Source organism: Triturus cristatus, chromosome 3_1 (assembly GCF_964204655.1).
Source record: "Triturus cristatus chromosome 3_1, aTriCri1.1, whole genome shotgun sequence".
Taxonomy (NCBI): Eukaryota; Metazoa; Chordata; class Amphibia; order Caudata; family Salamandridae; genus Triturus; species Triturus cristatus.
The window spans coordinates 243,283,760-243,311,643 of record NC_140583.1 but is presented as its reverse complement, the minus strand read 5'-3'; the positions used below and the strand labels follow the sequence as shown (position 1 = coordinate 243,311,643).

General features: G+C 48.7%; 1 protein-coding gene across 2 annotated transcripts in view; it reads left to right on the top strand.

The window, feature by feature from the left end:
- The window catches only part of UBE2Q2 (ubiquitin conjugating enzyme E2 Q2), an 844,760-nt gene that overhangs the window by 579,432 nt on the left and 237,444 nt on the right, over positions 1 to 27,884 (top strand). For both annotated transcript variants that reach the window (XM_085643780.1, XM_085643779.1), the window contains exon 6: positions 9,572 to 9,656. In XM_085643780.1, the coding sequence (XP_085499906.1) occupies positions 9,572 to 9,656 (85 nt within the window). The remainder of the gene's footprint in view (positions 1 to 9,571; positions 9,657 to 27,884) is intronic.

Genomic DNA, 27,884 nt, shown 5'->3' with positions numbered 1-27,884 from the left:
GCCCGCGGCCAAGGGAGGGGCGCCATCTAGGGAGACGGAGCCGGCGAGGCCGCCGGTAGCAGCGGCGGCTCACAAATACCCCCGCGGTAGGCGTTCCAGGGGCCCCAGAGTTTCATCCACGCCCCAGGCTTACCCCTCGCCACATACACCACCTTTTCACGAAACATACACCAATCCATATGCTCTTTCCAGGCCGACACCGCAGGGGGCCTCTGGGATCCCCACAATTGGGCAATATCACGCTTGGCTATCATGTATCCCAGAGTCACCCACCGCGCCTGCGGGACCGAGTAGTCATTTGGTTCCCAGACATTCAGCAAGCATCTCCTCGCTTCAGGCAGCAGCGCGACACGCGTAACCATTCGTAGAACCTCATGCACACCACGCCAGAATCGCTCCACCTTCGGGCACTCCCACAGTATATGCATGAAAGTCGCCAACGCACCACAGCCACGCTTACACATTCCATCACCGGCAAAACCCATACGTAAAAGCCTTGGCCCCGTCACGTAGACCCGGTGAAGGATCTTGAGCTGGACGAAACGAAGGCGAGCCGAGATGGCCACCTCTTTCGGAGAGGCCACCGCGGAGATCCAATCCTCGTCGTCCAGCTCCAGCCCGTCGGCAACCCAAGCCTCGCGGAGACTAGTCAGCAGACACGATCTATCGTTAATCAATTTTTTGTATATGAGGGAGATCGTGCTGTCCGGGACATGGCCATCTAGCACTCTGTCCTCCAGGGGGGAAGACTCCGGAATGGATGCAACATCCGGGAAGACGGAGCCCAGCGCATGGCGGACCTGTAGGTACCGAAAGTACTCACTGCCCTGCAGCTGAAACTCCGCCTGCAGCGTCTCAAAAGTTTTGAATCCCCCCCTCGTCCAGAGATCTCCCACCGTGCTGATTCCGATCGTGTCCCACTTCTCGAAGCCCTTCGACGTCCACAGGGAGCCCAACCTCTCAGATGCATACAGCGGAGACGCTCGGGTCAAACGGTCCTTCCACCCCATAGCTGCATTAGCCGCGTGCCAGACACGCACCATGACACGCGTCGGTCCCGTCAAACAGGAGTCGGGCGCGCCAGAGTAGAGCGCTCGATTATAATCGCCACCGGGCAGAAGCGTCCTGTCCATCTCAAATGCCGGGTTCAAGGCGGGCCCGTAAAGGCCATGATTAATTGCAGCTAGTTGGGAGGCCCAGTAATACCGTTTGATGTCCGGGAGGGCGACCCCTCCATCGTACCACGGGAGCGTCAATTTAGCCAGAGCAATACGCGGCCTCCCGTCCCAGAACAGGCGCCGCTGGAGGCCCTCCACCTCGCGAAAGTAGCGTGCCGGGACCAGGTCCATGGTATTCTGGAGGGCGTAGAGGAAGCGCGGCAGGGACATCATTTTAAATAAGGCCGCTCGGCCGAGCGGCGAGAGCGGCAGACGCCGCCAGCGCACCACGTCCTCCCTCAGACGCTGGAGGGGGGGCAGCAAGTTCCGCTCATAGCGGGCCTCCGGGTCAAGAGTGATATATATACCCAGGTACCGGAAACCCTGGGAGGCAATCTGGATCGGACAGTCCCGTGGCAAGACCGGGGCCTCCCCGGAGAGCACATAGACACAGGATTTCGCCCAGTTGATGACCAGGCCTGAGTTGCGACCGAAGGAGCGCAAAACATCAACCAGGACGATCAGTGACTTGCGCGGGGAGGCGAGATACAAAAGGATATCGTCAGCATAGAGGGACACGCGGTCCTCATGCTCGGGGGTCCAGCGGAGACCACGGATAGAAGGGTGCCACCGCAACCACTCCGCCAGGGGCTCCATGGCCAGGGCGAACAGGAGAGGCGACAGGGGACAACCCTGTCGCGTGCCCCGCCCCAGCGCGAATGGGGCAGATACTCGCCCATTCACCACCACCTGCGCCAACGGGCCCGAATATAGCAATTTGACCCAGCTGACGAAACCCGGGCCGAACCCAAACTTCGCCAGCATCGCCCAAATATATGGCCATTCGAGCGTATCAAACGCCATGGTGGCGTCCAAGGACGCCAAGATGGCCGGCTCCCGCACAAATGGGACACGCGCGAGCACCCCGTGTAAGCGCCGCAGATTAAGCGCCGTGTTGCGGTGTGGTATAAAGCCCGATTGGTCTTGGTGGACCAAATCGCCCACCACGCCAACCAACCGGTTGGCCAACACCTTGGCGAGGATTTTGGGCTCCGCGTTCAGAAGCGAAATCGGCCTATAGGATGTGACCCGCTCACGGGGCTTCCCCTCCTTATGGATCACCACAATTGTAGCCAGACGCTGGTCCGGCGGGAGGGAGCCCTGCGAGTGGGCCGCAAGGAACATCGCGCGCAGGTGGGGCGCCAACACATCCGGGCGTAGCTTGTATAGCTCAATGGGAATACCATTGGGGCCCATGGCCTTGCCGGATGCAACCGAGCGAATAGCCGAGGCAATTTCGTCCGAGGTGGGCGGGGCATCCAGCGAATCCCTGTCCTCCACCGTAAGGGAGGGCAGTGCGATGTCCCGAAGCAAGGCATGGGAATCTTCCTCCGAGCAGGGAGAAACCGGGGAGTAGACTTCGCGGAAATAATCCGCGAAGCAGGAGACAATGGCTTCCGGCTCAGTGACGCACACACCATCCACGCTCTCAATCAAAGGCACCACGCGGCTCGCTCTTTCCCTCTTGTCCAACCACGCAATCAATTTGCCAGCCTTGTCACCCACATCATACAATCGCCCCTGCTGCTCTCTACTGAGGCCCCTGGCCGCCTCCGTGACGAGGGCCCGATAGGCCGCCTGCTTTAAGTGCAAAACATGCAACTTGGCGTCTGTTACCCCGCTCCCCAGGTCACCCTCCAGTTCTGCAATCTCGGCCTCAACCCGGGTCACCTCCTCCCGCTCGCGCCGCCGGGCATTGGAAATAAAGGAGAGGGCCTCCCCTCTAAGAACCACCTTGAAAGCCTCCCACAGGGAGATGGCAGACGGGACCGACCCCACATTCTCATCGAAATAGCGCTGTAAGGATTTGATCAAGTCGGCACGAATGGTGGGGTCGCGCAAATACCATGCATTGATCGGGGCCACTCTGCCATCCCCCCTCGGGAAGACATCGAAATGCAACAACAATGGGGAGTGGTCTGAGATACCCCGTGCCAAATGGCGCACCTCCCCCACCCTCCCTGCCTGGGCCGCCGGGACAAGGATGTAATCAAGCCGCGAGAGGCTACCATGGGCCCCCGAGTGGAAGGTGTACTGTTGCAATACGGGATGCTTTAAGCGCCAGCAATCCACCAGGCCCAGCGTGTCTAAAAGGCCGGGCAGCCACGCCTGTGCCCGGGGGAGGTCCCTAGGGGGATGGCGATCCATAGACCCAGAGGCAACCGCGTTAAAGTCCCCTCCAACCACCAACAGGCCACCCGGAAGGTCCAGAAGGAGGCGCCCCAGGTCCGCAAATGTAGTGGCTTGTAACCCAGGCGGGACGTACACTGATATAAAGATAAACACTCTACCCTCCATTCGTCCCACCAGAACAGTGTAACGTCCCCTCTCATCATGGCGCACCTCGTCAATCTCCAACGGGAGCGAGTTCTTGACCATAATACCCACCCCCCGCGAGCCCGAAGTGAAGCCGGAGTGGGCCGCCAAACGATATCCCCGCCGATTCATTGCATGAAAGGTGTTACCTATAAGGTGTGTCTCCTGCAGGAAGACAACATCTGGAGAAATACGTTTTAAATACTGCAGGACCACACCACGCTTAATCCTATCCCCCAGGCCGTTAACATTCCATGACAACACAATCAAATCCCTACCCCCCATCATAAGTCAAAACAATCGGTCGCCCCCCACCGAGCATCTTAAAAACAACAAAACAGTTGCGGGTTTGCCTTGCGGTGCTAACAAACACACCCCCCCCACCCCCCGGTCCCAACAGAACTCCCCCCTCCCTGCACCCCTGCATGAGCCCAGACAGCCCCCCCAAAGTGCAGTGTGCCTGTCGCCCCATAGCTAAGTACTAACTAGTCCCCCCGAGGAGGAGGGAAGCCCCCAGCAGACCCCACCCGACCTCCATGGGAGGGGAACATACGAAAGCAATATATGGTAAAGGAACAATATCCAGAGCAAGGCCTATACAGTCACCCCTCAATTCTGATCCGGCGGGCCCTCCCCGCCAGCCGCGCCCCCCCCACCCCGATCTCCAGGCAAAGTATCTAACCAGTCCCCAGCCACCTCGGGCCGGTCGAAGAAGTGCGTACGGCCATCCACCTCCACCCTCAGCTTAGCCGGAAAGAGCATTGAGTACTTGAGGTTTAGGTCCCTTAGGCGACGTTTAATACCAAGAAAGCTCTGTCGCTGCTTCTGGACCGCCGGAGTAAAGTCTGGGTAGAAGTGTACATCCATGTTGTCCAGCCTGACCGGTCCCTGTTGCCTGGAGGTCTGGAGGATGGCGTCTCTGTCCCGGAAATTAAAAATCCGGGCAATAATAGGCCGCGGCGGGGCACCGGTCTTAGGGCGGCCCCCAGGGACCCGGTGGGCACGCTCCACCGCAAAAAGCTTACTCAGCCCCCGGGGCTGGAGATGGGTCAGGATCAGTTCTTCCACGAAGAGATCTGCCGCCTCCGCCTCTCGGCCCTCCGGCACACCAATAATGCGAACATTGTTCCTCCGGGCCCGACCCTCGGAATCCTCCAGTCGCCGGTCCATCAGGGCGCTCGCCTGGCCAAGCCGGCGCACCTCCCTCTGGAGGGCCACCACGTCCGTAGTGAGGCTCGTTGTGGTGTGGGCCAGGGAGTCAACTCGGTCGTTCGTTTTTGACAAGTCTGCCCTCACAAGGCCCACATCCACCAGGACCGAGTCAATTTTTTGCGCCAAGGTATCGAAACGCTGGTCCACTGAGGCCTTCATCTCTGCGATGGCGCCCATGACGTCCCGGAGGGTCAGATCCACCGGTTGGGCAGGCGCCTCCGTCGGGCCCACCAGGGATGACCGCGATGTCTCCGGAGAACCCTTCTGGAGCGTATAGCGATCCATACTATTGGCCTGGTGCGCCGTGCCACGGCGGGTTGTCTTCATCTTCGCCCGGTCGCCATCTTGTTTGGTGGACATGCTGGCCCTTCCACCGTCGTGCCAAGATCTCCAAACGGGCCGCCACACCAAATCACGGGTGTCAGGGGGGGGGGCGGGGGCGACCACCGGGCCGCGGGTCAACCCACCGCCGGCGGGTCAGCCGGGCACCTGGACAAGGCAACACCACCGCACCCCGCTCCGCAGCCCGACCCCGCCTGAGGCAAGGAGGGCGCAAAAGCGAAAGTGAAAGTGCGGGGTACGCGAGTCGCCCAGCCCCGCTCGCCGCTGTTATTCACTTCGTCCCCGGATCGCCCCACTACTCCAATCCGGGGGGCCGGCGAGGAGAAGGCCGCAACCTTCAATCGATGCTCCCACCGGTGTTCGGGGTCCGATTCGAGCCCAAAAAACGGGTGGCGCCTCAGCTCGGGTTCACCGACACAGTCCCCTCAACAAGGACAGGATATCGCCAGGATTAATTCAGGAGGTCGCGGAGGTCCTCGGGAGCCTCGCACCTACGCGGCCATCTTGGTTGCGCGCTAGGCTCCTCCCCATCATGCCACAATTGATTACGCGTCTCGCAACTATATCTTACCTCGAAATCACCAACTGAGGCCAAAATCTAAAAATCATAGAAGCATAGGAGTCAGACTATTACTAATATCCGTGTAACATGTTCTCAATAACATATCAGTGTTGTCATAACCACTGGGGCCCGCAACAAAAGCTTACCTAAATGCATGATTGTACGATCCGAGAACAAATCCCGTTGCTTACACTATCTGTTGGTTACCGGACGCGTTCGCGATTCAAACCATATGTGTGTGCGTTCGGCGACACAGAGGACGGTCTCTCAATCGGAAAGCCACCTACTGTGTGTTGGGGGAAATCGCCATATTGAAAGAGTGTATAATCGTCGGTGTTTATGAGAAATGTAAAAACGGATAACCCAAATATGCCAATTAACTAGTGGTGTACTAAACCAATAGTAATTTAAATGTACAATGCTATAGTCGCAAGTATACGGGGGAAAAGACGACTTTTAGAAAATCAAAAGCAACGTGTATGACGAGTTGAACGGTCCGTTTCAAAGCACTAACTCTGAAAAGCCATGCTGCTGTCTGTACGCTGTGTGAACACCTCGGTTCTATCACTGTAATAACTGCGTTATATAAAACAACTACCAAACCACTATGACGGCGTTAGTATATCAGCTTGTACTCTATTCCAACACTCCCGAACCAGCTAATAAATACACTATGATGGCGTTAGTATATCGGCTTGTACTCAATTAAAAACACTCCCAGCTAATAAAGACATTAGTTACACCCCTGTGTCCCTTATTAGTATTCATGATACTGAGTAAGAAGCCTCACTTCAGAGGCATCTAGATTCTGAGCGGAGGATTGTTCAAGGCGTGGAGCCTGTGCCTCTCGCGAGGTAATTTGCTCCAGTTGCGCCTGCCGCTGGAACTGGCTCTTGGCGACTCCCCTAATTGAGGCCTTGCTAGCCTCCCACAGGGTGCCAGGTGAAGATACAGATCCCTCATTGGTCTGGAAATAATATTTGAGTTCCTGTCCCACCACTTTCCAGAACTCCCTGTCCTGAAGGAACCAAGCGCTTAACCTCCACGTCTGATGCATTGAGGCGGGAGGGGGGTCTGTAGTATCTATCACCGGGGAGTGGTCAGATATACCTCGAGGGAGGATGGAATCATCTTGGACCATGAGACAATCGGTCGAGGGAACGAAGATCACATCGATACGCGCCTGCGTGTGATGAGCTGCTAAGGTATGTGTGAATTGCTTGGAGCGTGGATGCCAGGTGCGCCATGCCTCGCAGAGACCCAGTGATTCAGACCAATTCTTCTACTGTCTCGCATGTGCAAGTCTGCTATGGGACGGGGGACCTGTCGTGTCGAAGTCAGGGGAGGAGACCGCATTGAAGTCGCTGAAACCAAGCTCTTCTGCATCCCTTGCTTATGAAGCCTTCAGCTGACCCCAAGGGTCGTAGCAGTTTTAGAACTATTTCACTTCATACTTATATTGCTAAACTACTTGAGAGAACCCTAAATAAACAGCCGTTTCAGTTTTGTCAAATATAACCGTCTGCTCCACAACTCTCAATCAGGTTTTCGTACGGGTTATAGCACAGAGACGGCCTTACTTTAAGTCTCTGAATATATCATAGAAAATTTGGTTTCAAGCACTCTGGTTTTGGTTCTGCTTCTTGACCTCTCCTCTGCATTCGATACAGTCTCTCACTCTATTTTGTTTGAGAGGATTGATATTAGAGACCAAACCCTGCACTGGTTGAAATCATTTATTAGTGAACGCTCCCAAGCTGTCCATCTCCCTCCTTTTACCTCTATGGCTAAACCATTAGAATGTGGAATCCCTCAGGTCTCAACTCTTTGTCCCACTCTGTTTGATCTATATCTGGAGCCTCTGGCGAAACTTGTTGAATCATGGGGAGTGAAAGTTGTCTGTTATGTGGATGAGGCCCAACTCCTCCTGGCCTTTCAGGAAAATGCCCCCACTCCCCTGGATTCTTTCAAACTATGTCTTAAACCAGTTGTTGAGTGGATGAATGTTAGCTATTTAAAGCTGAACTCTGCGAAGTCAGAGATTCTTTTTTCCAGCACTAAAACTTCCCCTTGTCCCAGCTACTGGTGGCCTTCAGAAATGGGTCTCTTCCTCTCTGATTTGTTTCTTCATTGGGAAATGCATCAATATAATGAGCAACTTTGTTGAAAAAATGACCAAATGTTTCATTATATCTCCAGACTGCAATTTGATATTAATACAGAGTTTGCACCAATAAATTACCCTAAATGTTGAAGGGGAAAAAAAATCTATAGCTTGTATGGGTGGAAACAAAACAAAGAAACTAAAAGAGATGCATATGCTTGAATTAACTGTTACGCTTGGAGAAAACAAAATAAGTCACTGATTTACCCCAGATGTGAAAGAAGTAAATGAACGGAGTATGGCTCTGACTGGTATCTATTTTCAACCTTATATGGGACAGATTATTGGGGTTATCAATATATTTCCCTTAGTATCTGGTCAATAAAAAGCACAGACAACATTGTTTCTCATCTAGTGGAGTGTGCGCATCAGAGAGATTGCAGTTTATCAGTCATCGAGACCGATAGGGAAGCAATTGCCAAGTCAGGATAGTGCCTTATGAAACTACAATCTGTTAAAACCATATTTTTATTGAAACTGTCCATACTTATACACACTATGATTTTTAGCATTCTTGTTGTGAAAATTATTCTTCAACATGACTAATAATGTATTGCTGTATTTGTAATGTTGTATATCACTATATTAACCCTGAAATTTTCTCCTGGATGGTCAAATATGGAGCTACCTAGTAGGTTTTATATTTTTGTGGTCTACGTTTTATTCTGGGGTATGTTAAAAGCACTGGGTGGTATTTGAGGCCAGAAGTGGAGCATGTTGCTAAATACGTTTAGCTGCACAAAGCCATGTGATCAAGCAGAAGGCTGTGAGGAAACTTTGGCTGCACTTGTAGATACTCCAATTCTTCTAACTGTCCTCCGGATGGGTGATTTGTTTTCACCTTATGGAGGAGCTTGGTTAATGGGTCGTATATTTGGGAACAGCCTGGCCTTAACTTCTTTTAAAAGACCGTTCCTTATTCTTGCTGTGAGAGAGTTCTAGAGTTTGGTTGTCATCTAATGAGAATGGTTTACTTTCAAAGTGAATTTTTTGCTGTGTAGGGATAAGAAGCATGGCCAGTCTGCATATGGGTTTCCTACTTGGCACTAGTTGGAAAGTTAAGAAGGTGTCAGAAGATCTTTGTACTACTGTTGATTGCCCAGTTGGTAATACAGAGCACCATGAATGGCAGCCACTGAAATCTTGGAGAGTTGGAGTGATGTGGTTGCAGAGGTGTACAAGTCTTCTAGTGACCACTTTCTAGATTGCTGCAACCTGTGGTGTAGGACTATGAATGCTAAAGTAATCAGTGTCATTCGTGATTACTTAGCGCAAACGCAGCTGGGACCCTGCTGATATTGAAAATCTAAAGCCCTACGTACTGAATTATTAAAGGTCATGGTCTGTCCTTCTTACAAATGTACCTTTCACATGGGTGGAAAACATTTTATGGTTAACCAGATGGCCTGCATTTGCAGGATGTTGATGTGCAATTTTTGTTGGGGTGTTGACTTTTTCTAGAAATGTTCTGCAAATTAATTTTAGGCATTGCATCTTCAGTAGGTCCATTCCTGAGATTGGTGGCATGTAGTCACAACTTACAGTGCCACCATAGTCACTTGCATTTGGAATTTAATTGAGTACTTATCTCCTTAGGATTGCTTCGTGTCCAGGTAGAATTGTGGTATATAGTAGGTTTCACTAAAAGTACATGTCTAGTATTTAATATGTTCATTCCCTATGTTTCAATAAAACAATCGTTGAACCACCTAGTTATAAATATGAACCAATAACCAACAAATTAATGTTTCTTTTCAGGGTGCAGTTTCTGGATCCGTGCAGGCATCTGATCGTCTTATGAAAGAACTCAGGGATATATACAGATCACAGAGTTTTAAAACCGGTAAGACAACTCGTTAGCTCATATATGATTGCAGATTCCTCACCCTGTGAATACCCCCAGGTGCCAGACTAGATCCGGAGAATTTTCAGTAGCAATTTCTTTGCACTCTGGTAGCTGGTGTTGTGTGCCTTTGCGTAAGATCTGTTCCTGTTTTGACGTTGGGGATTATTATATCTGTGCCACCTTGGTGCACTGACGGACGTTTTTTTTTTCCTGTGCCTTCCGACGCGAATCCGGATCGCCATGGAGGCCTGTCAGCCTTGCTGAATTTCTATTCTCTCATAATTTTTCAGTATGCATGGTGCATGTCCCCTCCAAAAACCACAAGGTTCAAACTTGGCAGGGACTTTAACCGTCAAATGTTGATAACAGATACCCACAAGGTCTGCCTGTGGTGTTTCTGTTTCAAACACGACTTTGCGTTGTTTAACTGCTGCATAAAAAGGAACGCAAAGGGCATCTGGAAACATGAAGCCAAACTTACCATTGTGAAACTCAGAGGGAAGGTGCAGAAGGTCTGGTCTTGGTCAAAGTGGAGGGTGCGGACTCACTCCTGCAGCCATCCTTCATTCAAGGCAAGAAGCTGAGGTAAATCAAATAAGCCCACAAAAGTCAAGAAATCCATAGACTGCTCTTCTGTGTAACTCCAATCTTGCGACTTGTAGTCGCTCAACACCCTTGGTACTTCTAGGCCATGAAGTCACTTCCCCCATTTGGAGCCAATTCTGATGTTGCTTTGATGCGCCAGACTTCTGAAGGCCATTGGCAACCCCACAGCAGCTCAGGTAGCTGAAAACACCCTTAGAAAACATTTTTGGTACTCCTTGGCATCCCTCTGGAGTGCCTTCTGGATCCAAGGTATCCTCCAGTCGGGTTACCACCATCAGTTCAGTCCCCTGCACAGACTTTCCACCTCAATTGCAATGTTCAGTACTCCTTTTGGCACTGTAACAGACGTTGCCAACTCAAGTGTCGATGTCAGAAGCGGAGCAGATAGTTTTTTCAGGACTCAGAAGCTCTACCACAATTACCCCCTGAGGCAGCAAACAATTCACTATTATCCCGATTCAGACCCAGAATGACAATAATCCTAAAGATGAGAGCCCTTATGATGATAACTTGTATTTGGATTTACAGGATGCCAGCTGTTTAAATACTTCACCAGACATGGGTCTTTCCTCCTACTGCACCCTGTCCAGGTCTTGCTCTGCCTTTTCAGTAGAGTTTCGCCAGCAACCACAACCATTTCAAGGCTATGGCAGGGGATATCGGCCGAGGCAATGGCAGAGAATCCCTCATCAGCAGCATGCTTCGGAGTCCTCTTGTGGAAGAGGTAGGGGGTCACCCTCAGCACTGCACAATTGCCTCCTGGGAGGCCACATCACATTATGCTTCCCTGGGTGAAGGAGTATCGCACCATGACCAATGGGATCTCGAGATTATGGAATAAAGTTACTCCCTGTCCTTCTCGTCCTCTGGACATGCCACCTACACCAAATGCCTCCTGGAGAACCACTTAACCATACTAGGAGAAGAAATTTGAGCTCTCTTGGCCAAGGGAGCCAAAACCAGCATTGTTTAGCCATGCAACAGTTGATGTTGTTGCACCAAGGATATTGTGCTGCATAACTAAATACTTATAAGGTCCCAAATGCAAGACCTATTGGCTATGCCAATGCTTGTCTTGTCTGTTTATTTGGCGTGCCCTGCTGAGGCTTTTCTTTCAATCCATTTGTACCAGCCTCCTGTTTGTGTTCTTGCAAGATGTGTAATCTCCAATCTGCAATCTTTGCTGTGTCAGTGCATTGACATAGTCAAAGCCCACACAACGGCAAGATGCACCTCTCTACAGCAGTTCCAGGCATTGCTAAACAATGCTTGAGCACTGTGGGCTCACAAAAGCATGCACAGACTTGGGAATCTTGTCACTTAAACCTTTTCAAAGCAGCGTTCATGGTGCTCTTTTAGAGGTTCTTGTAAACTGTTCCTCTGCACATCCTGCAATAGATCACTTAGTGTGTGCAGTTTTAACAAAAGGACAATGGAGGGAGGGTGGGAGGGCCGAAAAGCAACAGGACAGCAGAAAACGCTGTGATGCGGCCAGCGCTGGGCATCTCCTATCGCTTTTTTCATATGGGAATGGCTAATACGGACAAAGGGAGGGTGAGGGTTAAGAGGGGAAGAAGTAACATGGTTGGAGTGGGGTGTAGTGGAGTGGTGGGGAGAAAATACATGGCCAACTGAAATTCGCCCTCCCACTTACCCCCTCAAGTAAACGTCTTCTGACAATGGAAAGTAGGCTGCTCTAACCCACATTAGAGCGTTCGCTAATGCAGCCTCCCCGGATGTTGACACTCACCCTGCAAGCACCGCGAAAATGAGGTGGAGGAGTAAAAGGAAGAGTGTGCACAGAGAATGCAGAGACATCCTGTGTCACGATCCGTCCACGGTCCAGTACTCCTCAGGATTCGAGCGATGCCATATGGTATCCACCTCTTGATATCCCCAACTCCTGCACTAAAGGCACGGAGGTATAGAGCGATCAAGTGAGGGAAGGGAAGGAAGGGAACAGCGGGGAGTAGAACCTGTAACGAAAAAATACACAAAGCAATACCTATATCTCTGTAATGCTACTCTCATTCCTTCTCGCTAACCTCAGACCCATTCTGTGGGCTAACCCTCTGGAAAGACACCGCCTTTCCGCCTATGCCAACATTAGATTACTATCACACATCTTTTTCTTCTAGTCATGAAAGCATAGGTACATTCTGAGGATATAGTTTGAACCTGAGCGTTAACAAGCAGTCCACAACATGAGGAAATAGCAGAGGCAAGAGCTTAAACGTTATTAACTAATACACCTTCTCTCGTCCGGAAAGAGGGCCCCCTCTAACCGTACCTTTAGAGACTCAACATGACAAAATAATACATCTGAACTGCTCCCTGTTCTGACCAGAGAGTAAGTTACGACAGTTCGAAGTCTCGTAGTGAGTAGTACCTCACTGGTGTCCAAAGTCTCGCCACCCCACCTTTCCTTTCGAAATATTCCTATTTACTGCAGGAAAAAAAAAAAAGGGAATCGGGGGAGTGTAAAGTGTGGGTCTGCAAAGTACGACTTTAAACACCTCTAACACTCACCCTAGCGCTATGGAAACAAGAAAAACTAAACACTAGGAATCCTGTTACCCGCTCACTGTCACGGTAACTTTAAGCAACTTAGAATCCAGCTGCTCGTTCTTGGGCCCGGGACGGACCCTTAGGGTCTGACTCGGTTCTCTCCTGTCCAGGAGAATGTTGCACTTATCTGTACTCTTGGAGCCTCCTCCGAACGGCGTCTTCCGTCGACGGAGAACCCGCGGCCCTGTCTCCGACTCGCTCGTTTCTTCTCCGCGGCTTCTATCGGATGCAGGCTCCACGCATTCTGTTTCGTCTTCTCCGGGATAACGCGAAGGCGAGGACGCTTCTCCCACTGGCTCAACGACGGACGTGCTTCCTTGAATTACGCACAGCGTCCATGGGGCGTCTCTTCGATTTTGTAGGCGTGACTCCTCCCCTCCCGAACCGGGGGCAGGCTGGGACTTGTAGGCAATGCAGGCGCGCGATTCCAGCGCTTGTGCTCTCGGCTTCCTGACAGTAGGTCCCCCTGCCCAGCGCCTCCTAGAACCGGGCTTGTCAGGGTGCCGTAGATAGAAAGACCTAATCCTGGCCGGGGCATGGACGTCACGACACGGCACCCACGAATCCTCTTCAGCAGTGTATCCGGCCCAGGAGACCAGGAACCAAAGACTACCACCTCGGAATTTGGCATCCAATATGCGCCGTACCTCGTACTCCTGTCCTTCCGCAGAGATCGCCGGAGGAGCTTTCTTTACCCCCCCTTTTGCCGGCTTCAGGAGATTGCAGTGGAATACTGGGTGGATCCGAAGAGAGCCCGGAAGGCGCAATTTGTAAGCCACCGGGTTAATCCGTTTTATCACTTGATATGGACCGATATATCGGGGGTGGAAAACACTCCTCAGTTTGAAACGGATATTCTTAGTGGATAACCATACCATGTCTCCTTCCTGATACTGAGGTCCTGCCACACGATGTTTGTCTGCCCATTTTTTGTATCTCAGTTTCGCTTTTCCCAACTGCTTCCGTACTAGCACGTGTCCTTCGCGCAACAACCTCATTCGGTCGTGAACCGATGGTTGATTACTCGCCCCTCTGGGCACGATTATGGGTAGGACGTTGGCGTGGAAGCCGTAATTGGCTGAAAAGGGAGATGTTCCTATGGAACTGTGCGTTGTGTTGTTATAGGACAGTTCGGCCATCCACAGCAAGGAAACCCAAGAGTCCTGTGCCTCCTTAGCATAGCATCTCAGATATTTCTTTAATGTTTGATTAAGTCGTTCCGTTTGCCCGTCTGTCTGCGGGTGGAAGCTTGTGGAAACTGCTGAGTCTATGCGCAGGGAATGGCACCATCCTTTCCAGAAACTGGCGATGAACTGAGGGCCTCTGTCGGACACTATGACTCGCGGGACGCCGTGAATCCGCACCACGTGTTGCAACAATAACTGGGCTGTTTGACTAGCCGTGGGTACGTTTTTGCACGGGATGAAATGCCCCATCTTGGTCAGGCTATCTACCACCACCAGGATGGCTGAGCACCCTTGATCCACCGGGAGTCCTGTTATAAAATCCACGCTAATGTTCTGCCACGGTGAACGCGGCGTGGGCATGGGACAGAGCAGTCCCCTAGCTGAGGCGCTGTTCGATTTCCCTCGGGCGCAGTCCTCACATCGGGATACCCATTCCGTGACGTCTGAGACCATCGAATCCCACCAAAACGATCTTTTCATCAAAAGGATGGTCTTCTGAACGCCCTGATGTCCTGCTAACAGCGATTTATGGCACCACTCAAAGGCCTTTTTCTGAAGAGACCGTGATGGTACAAACAGACCATTCTGTTGAAAAGGCAGACCCTGCCGGATCAGTCGATCCGGTCTTTGTTCAGCCCATCGGCCCCAGGCCTCGGGGCTCTTGTAGTTTCGTATGTCATCCAGATAATTCTCTGCCTTGATGGTGCAGAGGACCTTGGCTGGAGGTATGATTGCCTCTTCGGGTGCCTCCAAGGCCCCTTCTGTGGTCCACACCCTAGATAGCGAATCCGCTTTCCGGTTATCCACCCCCGGTCTGAAGGTGATAACAAAGTTGTACTCCTCAAAAAAGAGCATCCACCTCATCTGTCGGGGAGACAGGTGTCTCGCAGCCTTTAGGTATTGTAAATTCCGATGATCGGAATATACGGTGACCGGAAATCTGGCACCCCACAAATAGGGACGCCACTCCTGAAAAGCCTTCTTAATGGACAACAACTCCTTTTCGGCTATATTATAGTTCTTTTCCGCGGGGAGCAATTTCCTGGATAGGTAGGCTACCGGGTGCAGCTGCCCAGTGTCTTTGTCTCTCTGGGAGAGGATGGCCCCAATGGCCTCATTGGAGGCATCGGCTTCCACTATGAATGGGGTATCGAGCTGAGGGTGACGCAACACCGGAGCCGTAGTAAATGCTCCCTTGAGATACCCGAAAGCCTGGTCTGCTTCGGGGGTCCAAGCAAACGGCACTCCTTTTCTGAGTAGCCGGGTAATCGGGAGGGCAATACTGGAAAACCCATGAATGAAGCGTCTATAGTAATTAGCGAAGCCCAGGAAACACTGGACTTCCCTCACATTACCTGGCACTGGCCACTCCTGCACCGCTTGGATTTTCCGTTCTGCCATACACATACCCTCAGGACTTTGTATAACTCCCAAGAACTCGACTTCCGACACCCCAAACTCGCATTTACTCAGCTTGCAAAACAGCCTATGTTTCCTCAAAACCTGTAACACTTGTTTCACGTGTTCCTGATGACAGCTCTTGGCCTCTGAGTAAACCAAGATATCGTCTATGTACACTATAACCGTTCTGTCTATGTACTCTCGCAAGACGTCATTTAGAAAGTACTGGAATGCCGCCGGGGCGTTACACAACCCGAACGGCATCACCAGATACTCAAAAAGCCCATACCGGGTTTTAAACGCCGTCTTCCACTCATCCCCTTTGCGAATGCGCACCAAGTGATAAGCCCCCCTGAGATCTAGTCGGGTATATATCTTGGCCTCACGCACTTGATCCAACAAGACGGGGATGAGTGGCAACGGGTATCTGTTGCGAACGGTGTTCTTGTTCAGCATGCGATAATCACAGCAGGCTCTCAATTCCCCATTCGCCTTATTTATGAAAAATAACGGTGACGCCGCCGGGGACCGGGAAGGACGAATAAACCCTATATCTAGGAAGTGATCCAGGTATTCTCTGAGGTGTTTCGTCTCAGGTTCCGAGAGAGCATACACCCGACAGGTGGGCATGCTGGCTCCCTCCACCAGATCTATCTGGCAATCATAAGATCTATGAGGTGGAAGTGATTCGGCCTGAGATTTGCTGAAAACATCAGCGTAAGTAGCGTATTCCCTAGGTAGACTCACTTCTTTTTCTGCTGCTGTAGCGGCGACAAAAGGGCAAGCTAAAGCAGCAGCACCGGAGTCCTTCCCCTGAATGCAAAGGTCGTTACAGAATTCTGACCTGAAGAACACTGTCTTCTCTTTCCAGTCTATCGTTGGGTTATGAAGACAGAACCACGGCATACCCAGGATCACCTCATACTGAGGAGCCTCAATAATGTTTAAGGCTACGGTTTCGACGTGTCTCCCTTCTTCCGTTCTGGTTGTTAGGATTAGGTCCTCTGTTTGTTCAATGAGTAAACCTGAAGTAAGCGGCTTTCCGTCTACCGCCAATACTTCTTCTGGAATCTCCCTAGCCACCTTAGTAATACCCAACTGTTCCACCAACCCGGAATGTATGAAATTTCCCGTCGCTCCTGAGTCCAACATGGCTTTCACCGGAGAAAGGCTACGGCCGTTGTCCAACCACATAACCAGCTCTATGTGTCTTTCGGTTAGTCCCTGTTGCGTGGTAGCCAACGAAGGGATTCTCCAGGGTTTGCCCTCCGACGTCTCTGGAGCTTCCGCGGCAGCGGAGCCCCCTTCAGGACTGGTGACTACTGCTATATTTTTTCTATAGCGATTGTTTCCCCCTGGTTTCTTGGGCCTAGCCGGGCATTCTCGAACATAATGTCCTTTCTTCCCGCAATACATACAGAGCCCCTGAGTTCTCCTGCTCTCTCTTTCCGTACGAGACAACGAGGCACGAATGGCACCTACCTCCATGGGTTCTGGTGCCAGGTCGGTACCTGCCGTCTCTTTCTTGCCTTTTTCTCCCCTAAACCTATCCCCACCTCTATCTGATATGCGCCCATCTAACCTTAGAGCCAAGCTGACCAGAGCGGCACATGTACGAGGTTGAGGGTCTATGCGGGCTATGACGTCTTTTAACTCATTACAAAGCCCTTGGTAGAAGAGTGACATCCTTTTTTCTTCAGGCCAATCGGCTTCTGCCACCAGCCGATTGAATGAGGTCAAGTACGTCACCAATTCATTCCGTCCCTGTCTTAGTTCTAACAACTCCCTGTCTGCACTGAATGTCGTCGTGCGTCTGTCGAAAACTCCTTCCAGAGCGACCCTAAACTCGTCCCAATCGGACAATATCGGATCGTTGTTCCTGACCAATGGCACTGCCCAATTGGCTGCATCTCCCGCCAAATAAGAGATGGCAAACGCCACTCTTGAGTGGTTGTTCGGAAAAGAGGATGGTCTACAGGAAAAATGCATCAAGATCTGCGTTAGAAATACCTGAATTTTCTGGGGTTCTCCTGTATATCGTTCAGGGTTGGCTAATGGTATGGGTGAGGGCACATTTACATGTATAGGATTAGATCCTGTGCTGACATTGAAGGGGTTTCTAGACAACCTGTCTACTTGATCTCTTAATGCGGCGGTTTCTACTCTGGAGGCTGACAGTTCCTGCTGAACTGCTGCTAGTGCCTGCAAAACTTCCTCCATACTGTGGCCCTATATTCACCCCCCGAACCGGGAGGAGTATTAATACGTGGGTGCGTAATTCTGTCACGATCCGTCCACGGTCCAGTACTCCTCAGGATTCGAGCGATGCCATATGGTATCCACCTCTTGATATCCCCAACTCCTGCACTAAAGGCACGGAGGTATAGAGCGATCAAGTGAGGGAAGGGAAGGAAGGGAACAGCGGGGAGTAGAACCTGTAACGAAAAAATACACAAAGCAATACCTATATCTCTGTAATGCTACTCTCATTCCTTCTCGCTAACCTCAGACCCATTCTGTGGGCTAACCCTCTGGAAAGATACCGCCTTTCCGCCTATGCCAACATTAGATTACTATCACACATCTTTTTCTTCTAGTCATGAAAGCATAGGTACATTCTGAGGATATAGTTTGAACCTGAGCGTTAACAAGCAGTCCACAACATGAGGAAATAGCAGAGGCAAGAGCTTAAACGTTATTAACTAATACACCTTCTCTCGTCCGGAAAGAGGGCCCCCTCTATCCGTACCTTTAGAGACTCAACATGACAAAATAATACATCTGAACTGCTCCCTGTTCTGACCAGAGAGTAAGTTACGACAGTTCGAAGTCTCGTAGTGAGTAGTACCTCACTGGTGTCCAAAGTCTCGCCACCCCACCTTTCCTTTCGAAATATTCCTATTTACTGCAGGAAAAAAAAAAAGGGAATCGGGGGAGTGTAAAGTGTGGGTCTGCAAAGTACGACTTTAAACACCTCTAACACTCACCCTAGCGCTATGGAAACAAGAAAAACTAAACACTAGGAATCCTGTTACCCGCTCACTGTCACGGTAACTTTAAGCAACTTAGAATCCAGCTGCTCGTTCTTGGGCCCGGGACGGACCCTTAGGGTCTGACTCGGTTCTCTCCTGTCCAGGAGAATGTTGCACTTATCTGTACTCTGGGAGCCTCCTCCGAACGGCGTCTTCCGTCGACGGAGAACCCGCGGCCCTGTCTCCGACTCGCTCGTTTCTTCTCCGCGGCTTCTATCGGATGCAGGCTCCACGCATTCTGTTTCGTCTTCTCCGGGATAACGCGAAGGCGAGGACGCTTCTCCCACTTGCTCAACGACGGACGTGCTTCCTTGAATTACGCACAGCGTCCATGGGGCGTCTCTTCGGTTTTGTAGGCGTGACTCCTCCCCTACCGAACCGGGGGCAGGCTGGGACTTGTAGGCAATGCAGGCGCGCGATTCCAGCGCTTGTGCTCTCGGCTTCCTGACATCCTGGCTGTCCTGCAGCCTGTGTCTTCTACGGTTCGGCGTACAGTTTCTAGAATTCACTAGGCTTACGTGTTTTCAGGTCGGTTCCTAGATCTCTTCCTCTGACCGGCACCGTGGGTCGCCAGCAGTTGTAATGTACTGCTTAGTCTTCTTCCTGCCGGTAAGCGATTGACAAATGCCTGGTCTGCTGTCAAACGTTGGCGATGGCTACAGCCATCTTGGAATGGGAATTGCATATTACATATTGTAAAGAAAACTCTCCAAGTTAAGAACCAGACATAAAATGTAGGATTAATGACAAGTTGTTACAATGTTTCAAATGTTTTGCCAATATCACCAGTAAAGACATTTTTAGAACAAAAATGTACTTGGCATTTCTTTCTAAGATTATAGTGTGCTAGAGTTAACTCTATTCATGTAAACATACAAATAAAGCAATATTTGATTCTCATGAATATCTTTACTTTACAGGATTCAGAATAGTACAAGAAAAAAATAACAAGATGGCTCCTAGTTGACGTGACTTTAGGAGGGGATTTAGTCCTATTTAGTTTCTCATTCATTTTGGCCAATGGGGTGTAGTAACGTCTCCATTATCGTTCCCAGTCCAGCGAGTCACAGTCAAGATAATCACCCTCGACCTAGTGCGCTCAAGCCAATGAATAGCAGACAAAAACCGTCTAGCTCGTAAAACTCAACCAATCACCGCCGTGGACTTGGCGAATTACAAAACAAAGTGGGAGTGGGGTATTTATAATGCGCTTGCGCGCATCTTAAACTACACCACTTCAACTGTTGAAGAAACTATGGTGGCTAGTATTTGGTTGGTGATTTCCTTCACACTAAAGAAAGCACTGTGTGTGTGCGCATCCCCTCCCATTCGAAAAATATGGTCAAGAGCTGTGACTGCCGAGGCATTACCTGCTTTGCTTGGTATTCCTTCGCGAAACATAAAACCCGTGTGTAGTGGGCAAACGAATGTATCATGTGATTGAACAAATAACACACTTTGGTAAACACAGCTCATTCCTGCCGATTGCTTCTCTCAAACTTCCAGGTCCCATCTCTATCATGGAGACCGCGCTGATGGAGGGCGGTCATGGCACTGAGGTGAGTGCCCGAGTTCGAGGAAGGTGTGGCCGGGAGGGGAGGAGGTACAGGATTTAGAAGGGGACCCTGGTGGAGGGCTGCAGTGAAGCGGATCTCTTCTTTCTTCCACCCTCTGATGTGGCTGCAGTTGCTGGAAATATGAACCGGCGGGCGTAATCTACAAAGCGGTACCAATTTCAAATCCAACTTAACACAAGCGCGCGCGCCTCGCGCTAAAAGTTTTTTTTTTTGTTAAAAATGCGTCTAGGCAGCTGCAGTAGGGACTTCAGAGAGGCGGAGGGGTGCACCCGCGAGTGGTGCGCGCGCGCGCCTGAATTAGAGCCTTCTTATGAAAAAAAGTTTTTTTAAACTCGGCCAGCGCTCTGCTTAATGGCTGTTCTGAAGCACACTCGTGCTTGTAGCACCATCCGCCTTGCGGGAGCGAGCAACAGCCAATTAGCATGCGCACCGCTGCTCTCTCCCGCAAGGTGGATGCTGCCACAAGCACAAGTGTGTGCTTCAAATAGAGCAGAGCGACGGCTAAAGGTCTCTCTTCTGCAGCACATGCGAGACCTAAAAAAGGGTGCTGACTTCAGAGATTCTGAATGGCTTTTAATTCTGTTATTTCCTGGTGCCAAAAAAGGATGAAGGCTACTATCCTATTACCAATGCTGAACTTCTTTCTCCGGAAGGACAAGTTCAAAGGCTCACCCTAGCACAAGTTCTCTGTGACCAGTAACCTTGAGAATGGATGGTGTAGAAGGATCTGGTGAACTCCTCTTTCAACATTCATGTTCTACAATCTTACCAACATTAACTGTGGTTTCATGTAGACTAAGAGCACTTTCACTTTTCCAGGCTCCCTTTAGGCCTTATCAGTGCACCTCTGGTGTTCACAAAGGTGGAGAGGTGTGGTGCAGCGGCCAGGGCAGCTGACTTCGGAGCACAGGGTTCACGGTTCGATCCCCGGCTCCGGCGGCAGTTCAGGTCAGCACCATGTGACTCTGGGCAATAGCTCACTTAATTTCCATGACGGCCCCCAGCGCCTTGAGACCCGTTAGGGTGAGTAGTTCGCGCTTTACAAATACAAATTTATTTATTTTATAAAGGTGATGTTCTTGCGTCATCTGTGGAGATTAGGATTACCAGTCTTCCCATACCTCAAAGACTTGTTGTTGAAGCCAGTTTTGCAACAAATAGCCGGAAAACACCTACAGACTATGCTCGACTTGTTGACATTGTTGGCCTTTGCCATCAATGTGCTGAATCATTCACAAAGGCTCTGCTTCATCTGGGCCATCCACGACACTGCTCTTACAAGCCTCTATACACACCCCCACAAGTCTTTTTATTTATTTATTTCAGGTTCTTGCAGCAATGGAATCATATCATCATAATACATTATCAGCAAAGCTAAGTTCCTTCTAGGGTGGACTAAAGTGTTTATAGTGCTCTTAATTTGTAAAAATTGTACATTATACAACATAAGAAAATACATCATAAAGTGCAACCCATAAATTACATCTCTCACCTTAAACTTAAAACAAACCTAATATATTATAAGAACTTTGGATATAGTAAAATTAATCAAATAACAAATAATACATTTACCCCCACAAAAAAGATTGGCACTATAAATAATTCTTTACAATGGGAATTTCATAGAAGTGCCTTCTGAAGTGATATTTGTTACACAAAATAAGGTGCAATCCAACATTTAAAACAAAAAAATGCCACCAAATGTGTGGTTCAAACTCTGCTTCCCAGCGATCTTCTTGCGCCATCACTGCTCATAAACTTACAATACTAACTTCAAGAATACCTTGACTCAATATCATTAAAACAATATTTTATTTACTAATAAACACCTCCGCTTATTTCCGATTATACTAAACCACCTTCCTTTCCCTATACGCTGCACGTAGGGGAGCTCTTCAGCATACACAATGTTTATTTTATCAACCCAGATTGCTATTTAGGTGGTTCATGCGATTTCCAAAGAGCAATTATTATAGAGCGTGCCAATAGCATTAGCAATAAACCACCAGCTACGTGCCAGAGCTGGTTTGATCCAAACTGCTTAGAACAGCCCAGCAAAACTGCATTCACATGTACTGTATACTCTATCCCAAGGGAAACCCACTTACACCTCAAAGCCCCATGCCAAAATGCCTTAAGACTGTCACATTCCAAGCTAATATAGATCAACTAGTAGATTCCATGAATCTAGGGCATTGCTCTGAGAAATTTAAATTCCATTTATTTAACCACAAAGGCCTAAAGTACACCATTCATTGAGCATATAGTTTAATCTTCAAAAAATTAAGACTCCATAATACCTTAGAACTAAGATATGAGGCCTCTTGCCACTGTTTCCTGGGTAGGTATTCCTGATTTTCATTTACCCATTTATTCTGAATAACCTGGAACAAATCCTTAAATTCACTCCCTAGTGAGCGCAACCAGCCTACACAGTAGCTCTATTGTCACAGCTTACTGACAGATTGAATATCACTTGTACTTGTTGGTTCGATTTGTAGTGCTTGATATTCCTGCAATATAGAGGAGATTTGTATATATGCCAACTTATTTTGAGCCCAAGCTTGAGGAAGACTAGGCTAAAACTCTTTCCAAGGGATAACTATGTAATTTCTCAACCAGTCACCTACTTTTCCCAGGTTACACTTCTTCCTTCTAGCAACCACCTTTACCAATTTGTCAGGTCAAAACATGTCCAGGACTTTCGAGCTATGATCCCGATTTCAACCCGGTGAGAGCGTCTCTGTGGCAACATAGCCTCCTGCATCCTGCTTGTGGACCATGCTAGGTAGCACATGCAGGTTCTGCAGTTCTCACTCGGAAATATGAGGGCTTCCCAGGGAAACATGTCACATTCCATCCATGTGTCGGAGGGAGACTGCAAAATATGCATTGTTACTGGGTTGCTGAGGTCACCTGAGAGAGGAGATGGGAGTACTTACTGTTCGGCATAGCTTCACCTCCGTATCAGCTTACTGTAGTTCTGAGCAATTCGCTTGGCATTGAAGGCGTCGCTCTGTCCTTCAGGGGGAACAGGTACAGGTTCTCACAGACAACACGACTGCCATGTGGCATTGCAGCAAACAGGGCAGCTGAGGGTCTTGGGCCCAATGCCAAGAGGCTCCAAGTCTCTGGAAATGAATGACCACATAGGGTATTTCCCTGATTACACACCATCTGGCAGGATCTTTAACCCCTTCGCTGCAAGGCCTTCCCCCCACTCTAAGCTTTTTTTTGGGCTATTTGGGGTAGTTCACGCTTAGGCCCCTGTAACTTCTTGACCACGTAAGGTATCCACGCCAAATTTGCGTCCTTTTCTTCCAACATCCTGGGGATTCTAAAGGTACCCAGTGTCTGTGGATTCCCCTGGAGGTGACCCAGAAAGTAGCCAAAATTCAGCTAAAGTTTGTTTTTTGGAGGAAAAATGGGAAAGAATTGCTGCAAATGAAAGCGTCTGGGTTTTTACCTGCAAATGGCATCAAAAAAGGGTTTGTGGAGCTGAAATCACCATTTTCCCAGCTTTTAGGGAATTACAGACTTTTGTCAGAAAACCAAAATATTTTTCACAGTTTTGGCATTTTTCTGGGACATAGTCTATTTTTGCTATTTTTTGTGCTTTCAACCTCCTTCCAGTTAATGGTAGAATGGGTGTGAAAGCAATAATGGTTCCTGGAAAGCTATACATTTTAGAAAATTAAACAACATTCTGAATTCGGCAAGGTTTCATTTGTGTAGATCCTTCAAGGTTTCTTTATAGAAACTAACAGTTAAATAAAGGAAAAATTGAAAATTAGTTGAAAAAAAACAGCCTTTTGTGTCAACGTTTTCACCTGTAACTTCTTCTAATTATGACAGCTCTTTGAAATCAACATACCGTTACATCCGCTGGACGTTACTGGTTGTGGGGACATATAGGACTTGTAGGTTCACCAAGAACCCGACAAACCCAGAGTCAAAAACTAAGCAGCGACTTGCAATGGTTTTTTATTATGTACCGGGTATATAGCAATTATTCTGGTAAAATGTAAACATGGAAAAATCGGTATGACAGACACCTATGTATTTCTGAAATGGGAACAAAATATAGAGTTTAGAAACACTAGATATTTGCACATTTCCGAAATTGGAAATACTCATACAAGCATGAGAATTATCGGTCATTTTTCAAAATGACTTCTTTTTTGCACATGGTCTTTCATTTGGAAGGCAGAAATGCATCGAAAGTCAATAGGTAATAACAGTTGCTTTACAAATCTGAATTACCGTAAGTCTCCCGATAAAAATGGTACCTCACTTGTGAGGGTAGGCATATTGCCCGCAACAGGAAACGGCTCAAAACGCAACGTGAACACACCACATTTTCACAATGAAAAATGACCCTGTTTTTGCAAAGTGCCTAGCTGTAGTTTTTGAACCCTAGCTCTACCGGCACCTAGGGAAACCTAGCAAACCTATAATTTTTTTTAAACTAGACACCCAGGGGAATCCAGGATGGGGTGACTTGACTGGCTCTCACCAGGTTCTGTTACCCAGAATCCCTTGCAAACCTAAAAGATTGTCAAAAAAACATTTCCCTCACATTTCTGTGTTGGAAAGTGCTGGAATCTGCATGGATCCACAAATTTCCACCCACCCCGCGTTCCCCAAAGTCTTCCGAGAAAAATGTACCTCACTTGCGTGGGTTGAGTCAAGGACCCGCGACAGGCAAGGGCCCAAAACCTATTGAGGCGACATCAAAATTACCAAACCAACCTGGTTTTGCAAGGGTGGTCTCATGAGTTTTTGGCCCAGGGCTCGGCGACCATCTAGGGAAATCTACCAAACCCACACATTTATGGAAAATATACACCCGGGTGAGTCAAGCGAGGTATGGCTTGCGTGGGTCCCCCAACATTCTCCTACCCAGAATCCCCTATAAACCTCAAATTTCGCTGAAAAGCACTTTTTTCTCAAAATTCTGTGTGGGAAAGTTCTGCAATCTGCGTGGATCCACAAATTTCCTTCCACCCAGCGTTCCCCCAGGTCTCCCGATTAAAAATGATACCTCACTTGTGTGGGTAGGCATAGTGTCTGCAACTTGAAATGGCCCAAATCGTACCTATAACAAAACTACCTGGTTTGGGGGCGGCGGGGGGCACCTGAGATTTTGGCCTCGGACTCTGTGGCCATCTTGGGAAAGTACCAAACCCAAACATTTCTGAAAACTGCCTCTCACCAGGTTCTGTTACCCAGAATCCCTTGCAAACCTAAAAGATTGTTAAAAATCCCAGATTTCTGGAATCTGCGTTGTTCCACAAATTTCCACCCACCCCGCGTTCCCCAAAGTCTTCCGAGAAAAATGGTACCTCACTTGTGTGGGTAGGCCTAGTGCCCGTGACAGGAAAAGGTGCAAAACGCAACGTAGACACACCACAATTTCACAGTGAAAAATGACCCTTTTTTGGCAAAGTGCCTAGCTGTAGTTTTTGAACCCTAGCTCTGCCGGCACCTAGGGACACCTAGCAAACCTATTCATTTTTGAAAACTAGACACCCAGGGGAATCCAGGATGGGGTGACTTGACTGGCTCTCACCAGGTTCTGTTACCCGGAATCCCTTGCAAACCTAAAAAATTGTCCCAAAAAAACACATTTTCCTCACATTTCTGTGGTGGAAAATTCTGGAATTTGCGTGGATCCACAAATTTCCACCCACCCAGCATTCCCCAAAGTCTTCCGAAAAAAATGGTACCTCACTTGCGTGGATGGGTCAAGGACCTGCGACAGGCAAGGGCCCAAAACCTATTGAGGCGACATCAAAATTACCTATCACAAACCAACCTGGTTTTGCAAGGGAGGGTCCCATGAGTTTTTGGCCCGGGGCTTGGCGACAATCTAGGGAAGCCTACCAAACCCACACATTTATAGAAAATATACACCCGGGTGAGTCCAGCGAGGTATGGCTTGCGTGGGTCCCCCAGCATTCTCCTACCCAGAATCCCCTGCAAACCTCAAATTTTGCTGAAAAATACATTTTTTCTCAAATTTCTGTGTGGGAAAGTTCTGGAATCTGCGTAGATCCACAAACAACTGAAAAATATTTATCAGCAAAAAGTTTATGTATTCACTCTACACCCTGGAACACCAGTAAAGTCTGGCAATGCCAGCTGCACCATGCCTGGGGCAACCCAGATGTCATCACTTCCAACTGGAAGCCTTGGAGCCCCAGGCTGCAACCCAGATGCCTCTTGCTGAACTATCGGCACATCAATGTCCTCCTCTAAAACAGGCACTTCATCCGCACTGAGAGTAGCTTCATCATCCGATGATTCCATGTGGAGCGAAAACTTACTGCCTGAATCTTCCCCTCCCTCCTCTGCCTCAGATGCAGAGTCAGTCTCTGAACCATGGTCAGAGGAAGACTCAAAAAGCATACGTGCTGAGCAGTAATCCTGCGGCTAGCCACTATCCTTACTAAGAAAGGAGACTGCACAAACAAGTCAACAGCAATCAACACTGTGCAAAATAAGTAAGTAAAAAAAAAGTGTGCCTTTATGACAAAGATCTATATACTCAAAAACTATATGATTCACTTGCAAGAGACAGCTACACTCACCAGCACCTACTCTGCAGAGACAGCAAAAACGATATCCCACTAGAAAGAAAAAAACAAAACCAATTACTCGCAAGACAACAAAATTCACATCGAGCACAAATACAAAAAGTTTTTGAAACTCAAAAAACAAAAGCCAAACATACTGCTATTACTACACCATTTGCAAAAAACACATTCATGCAGAGAAATGAAAAACATTTACATTGTAAAAAAAAAAAGTCTCTTACCAAACACATACAACTACACAAACAGCAGAACCACCAGTAACAAAACCGCAACCTGGAACAGTCTAAAGAGCAAAAGCCTTGAACTAGAACAAAAGGTAGAAATAAAGCATTGCAGTTGCAATTCACAAAAAATAAAACAATTAACATTATAACACGCTATGTCACTACCCAAATGGGGGGCAGAAAGGCCAAAAAAACGGGCAGAATACACATAAAACAAGCATTGGCATAGCCAATAGTTCTCGCCTTATGGACCTTATAAGTGTTTAGTTATCCAGCACAATATCCTTGGTGCAACAACATCAACTGTTGCATGGCTAAACACTTATAAGGTCCCAAAGGTGAGACCTATTGGCTATGCCAATGTTTGTTATCAGGTGGGCTGACAAGCATTAAGACCAGCCTATCCGTCATTGAATGGTTTCTAAACATTACTAGGCAAATAAGCACATCTTTACAGAGCTGCCATATGATAAGCAGCATCTTACTACGAAGCTACATATGGATGATAAAAGTGTATCAGCCCTTCTCTATAGAGCTGCCATGTATACAATTGGAGCTCAGCAGCACATCTCTGCAGGGCTGCCTTGCACATAATAGGAGTATTAGAGAATGACTATGCAGGCCTGGCATTTTAATAGCTGTAGTATATTAGCATTAATCTGCACGGACGTCATGGATTCATATGATCAAAAAAGCAAGTCTCTGCAGGGCTGTCCTGTATGAATAGGAACACAGAATATTTCTCTGCAGGGCTGTCATGCACAAATAGGAGCACATAATAGTTCTCTGCAGGGCTTCCAAGCATGAATAGGAGCAAAAAACAGTTCTCATCAGGGCTGCCCTGCATGAATAGGAGCAAAGAACAGTTCTCTGCTGGCTGTCATGCACGAATAGGAGCACATCATGTTTCTCTGCGGGGTTGCCAGGCTCGAATAGGAGCATAGATCAGTTCTCAGAAGGGCTGTCTTGTATGAAAAGGAGCTCAAAACAGTTCTCTGCTGGGCTGTCATGCATGAACAGGAACACAGAAT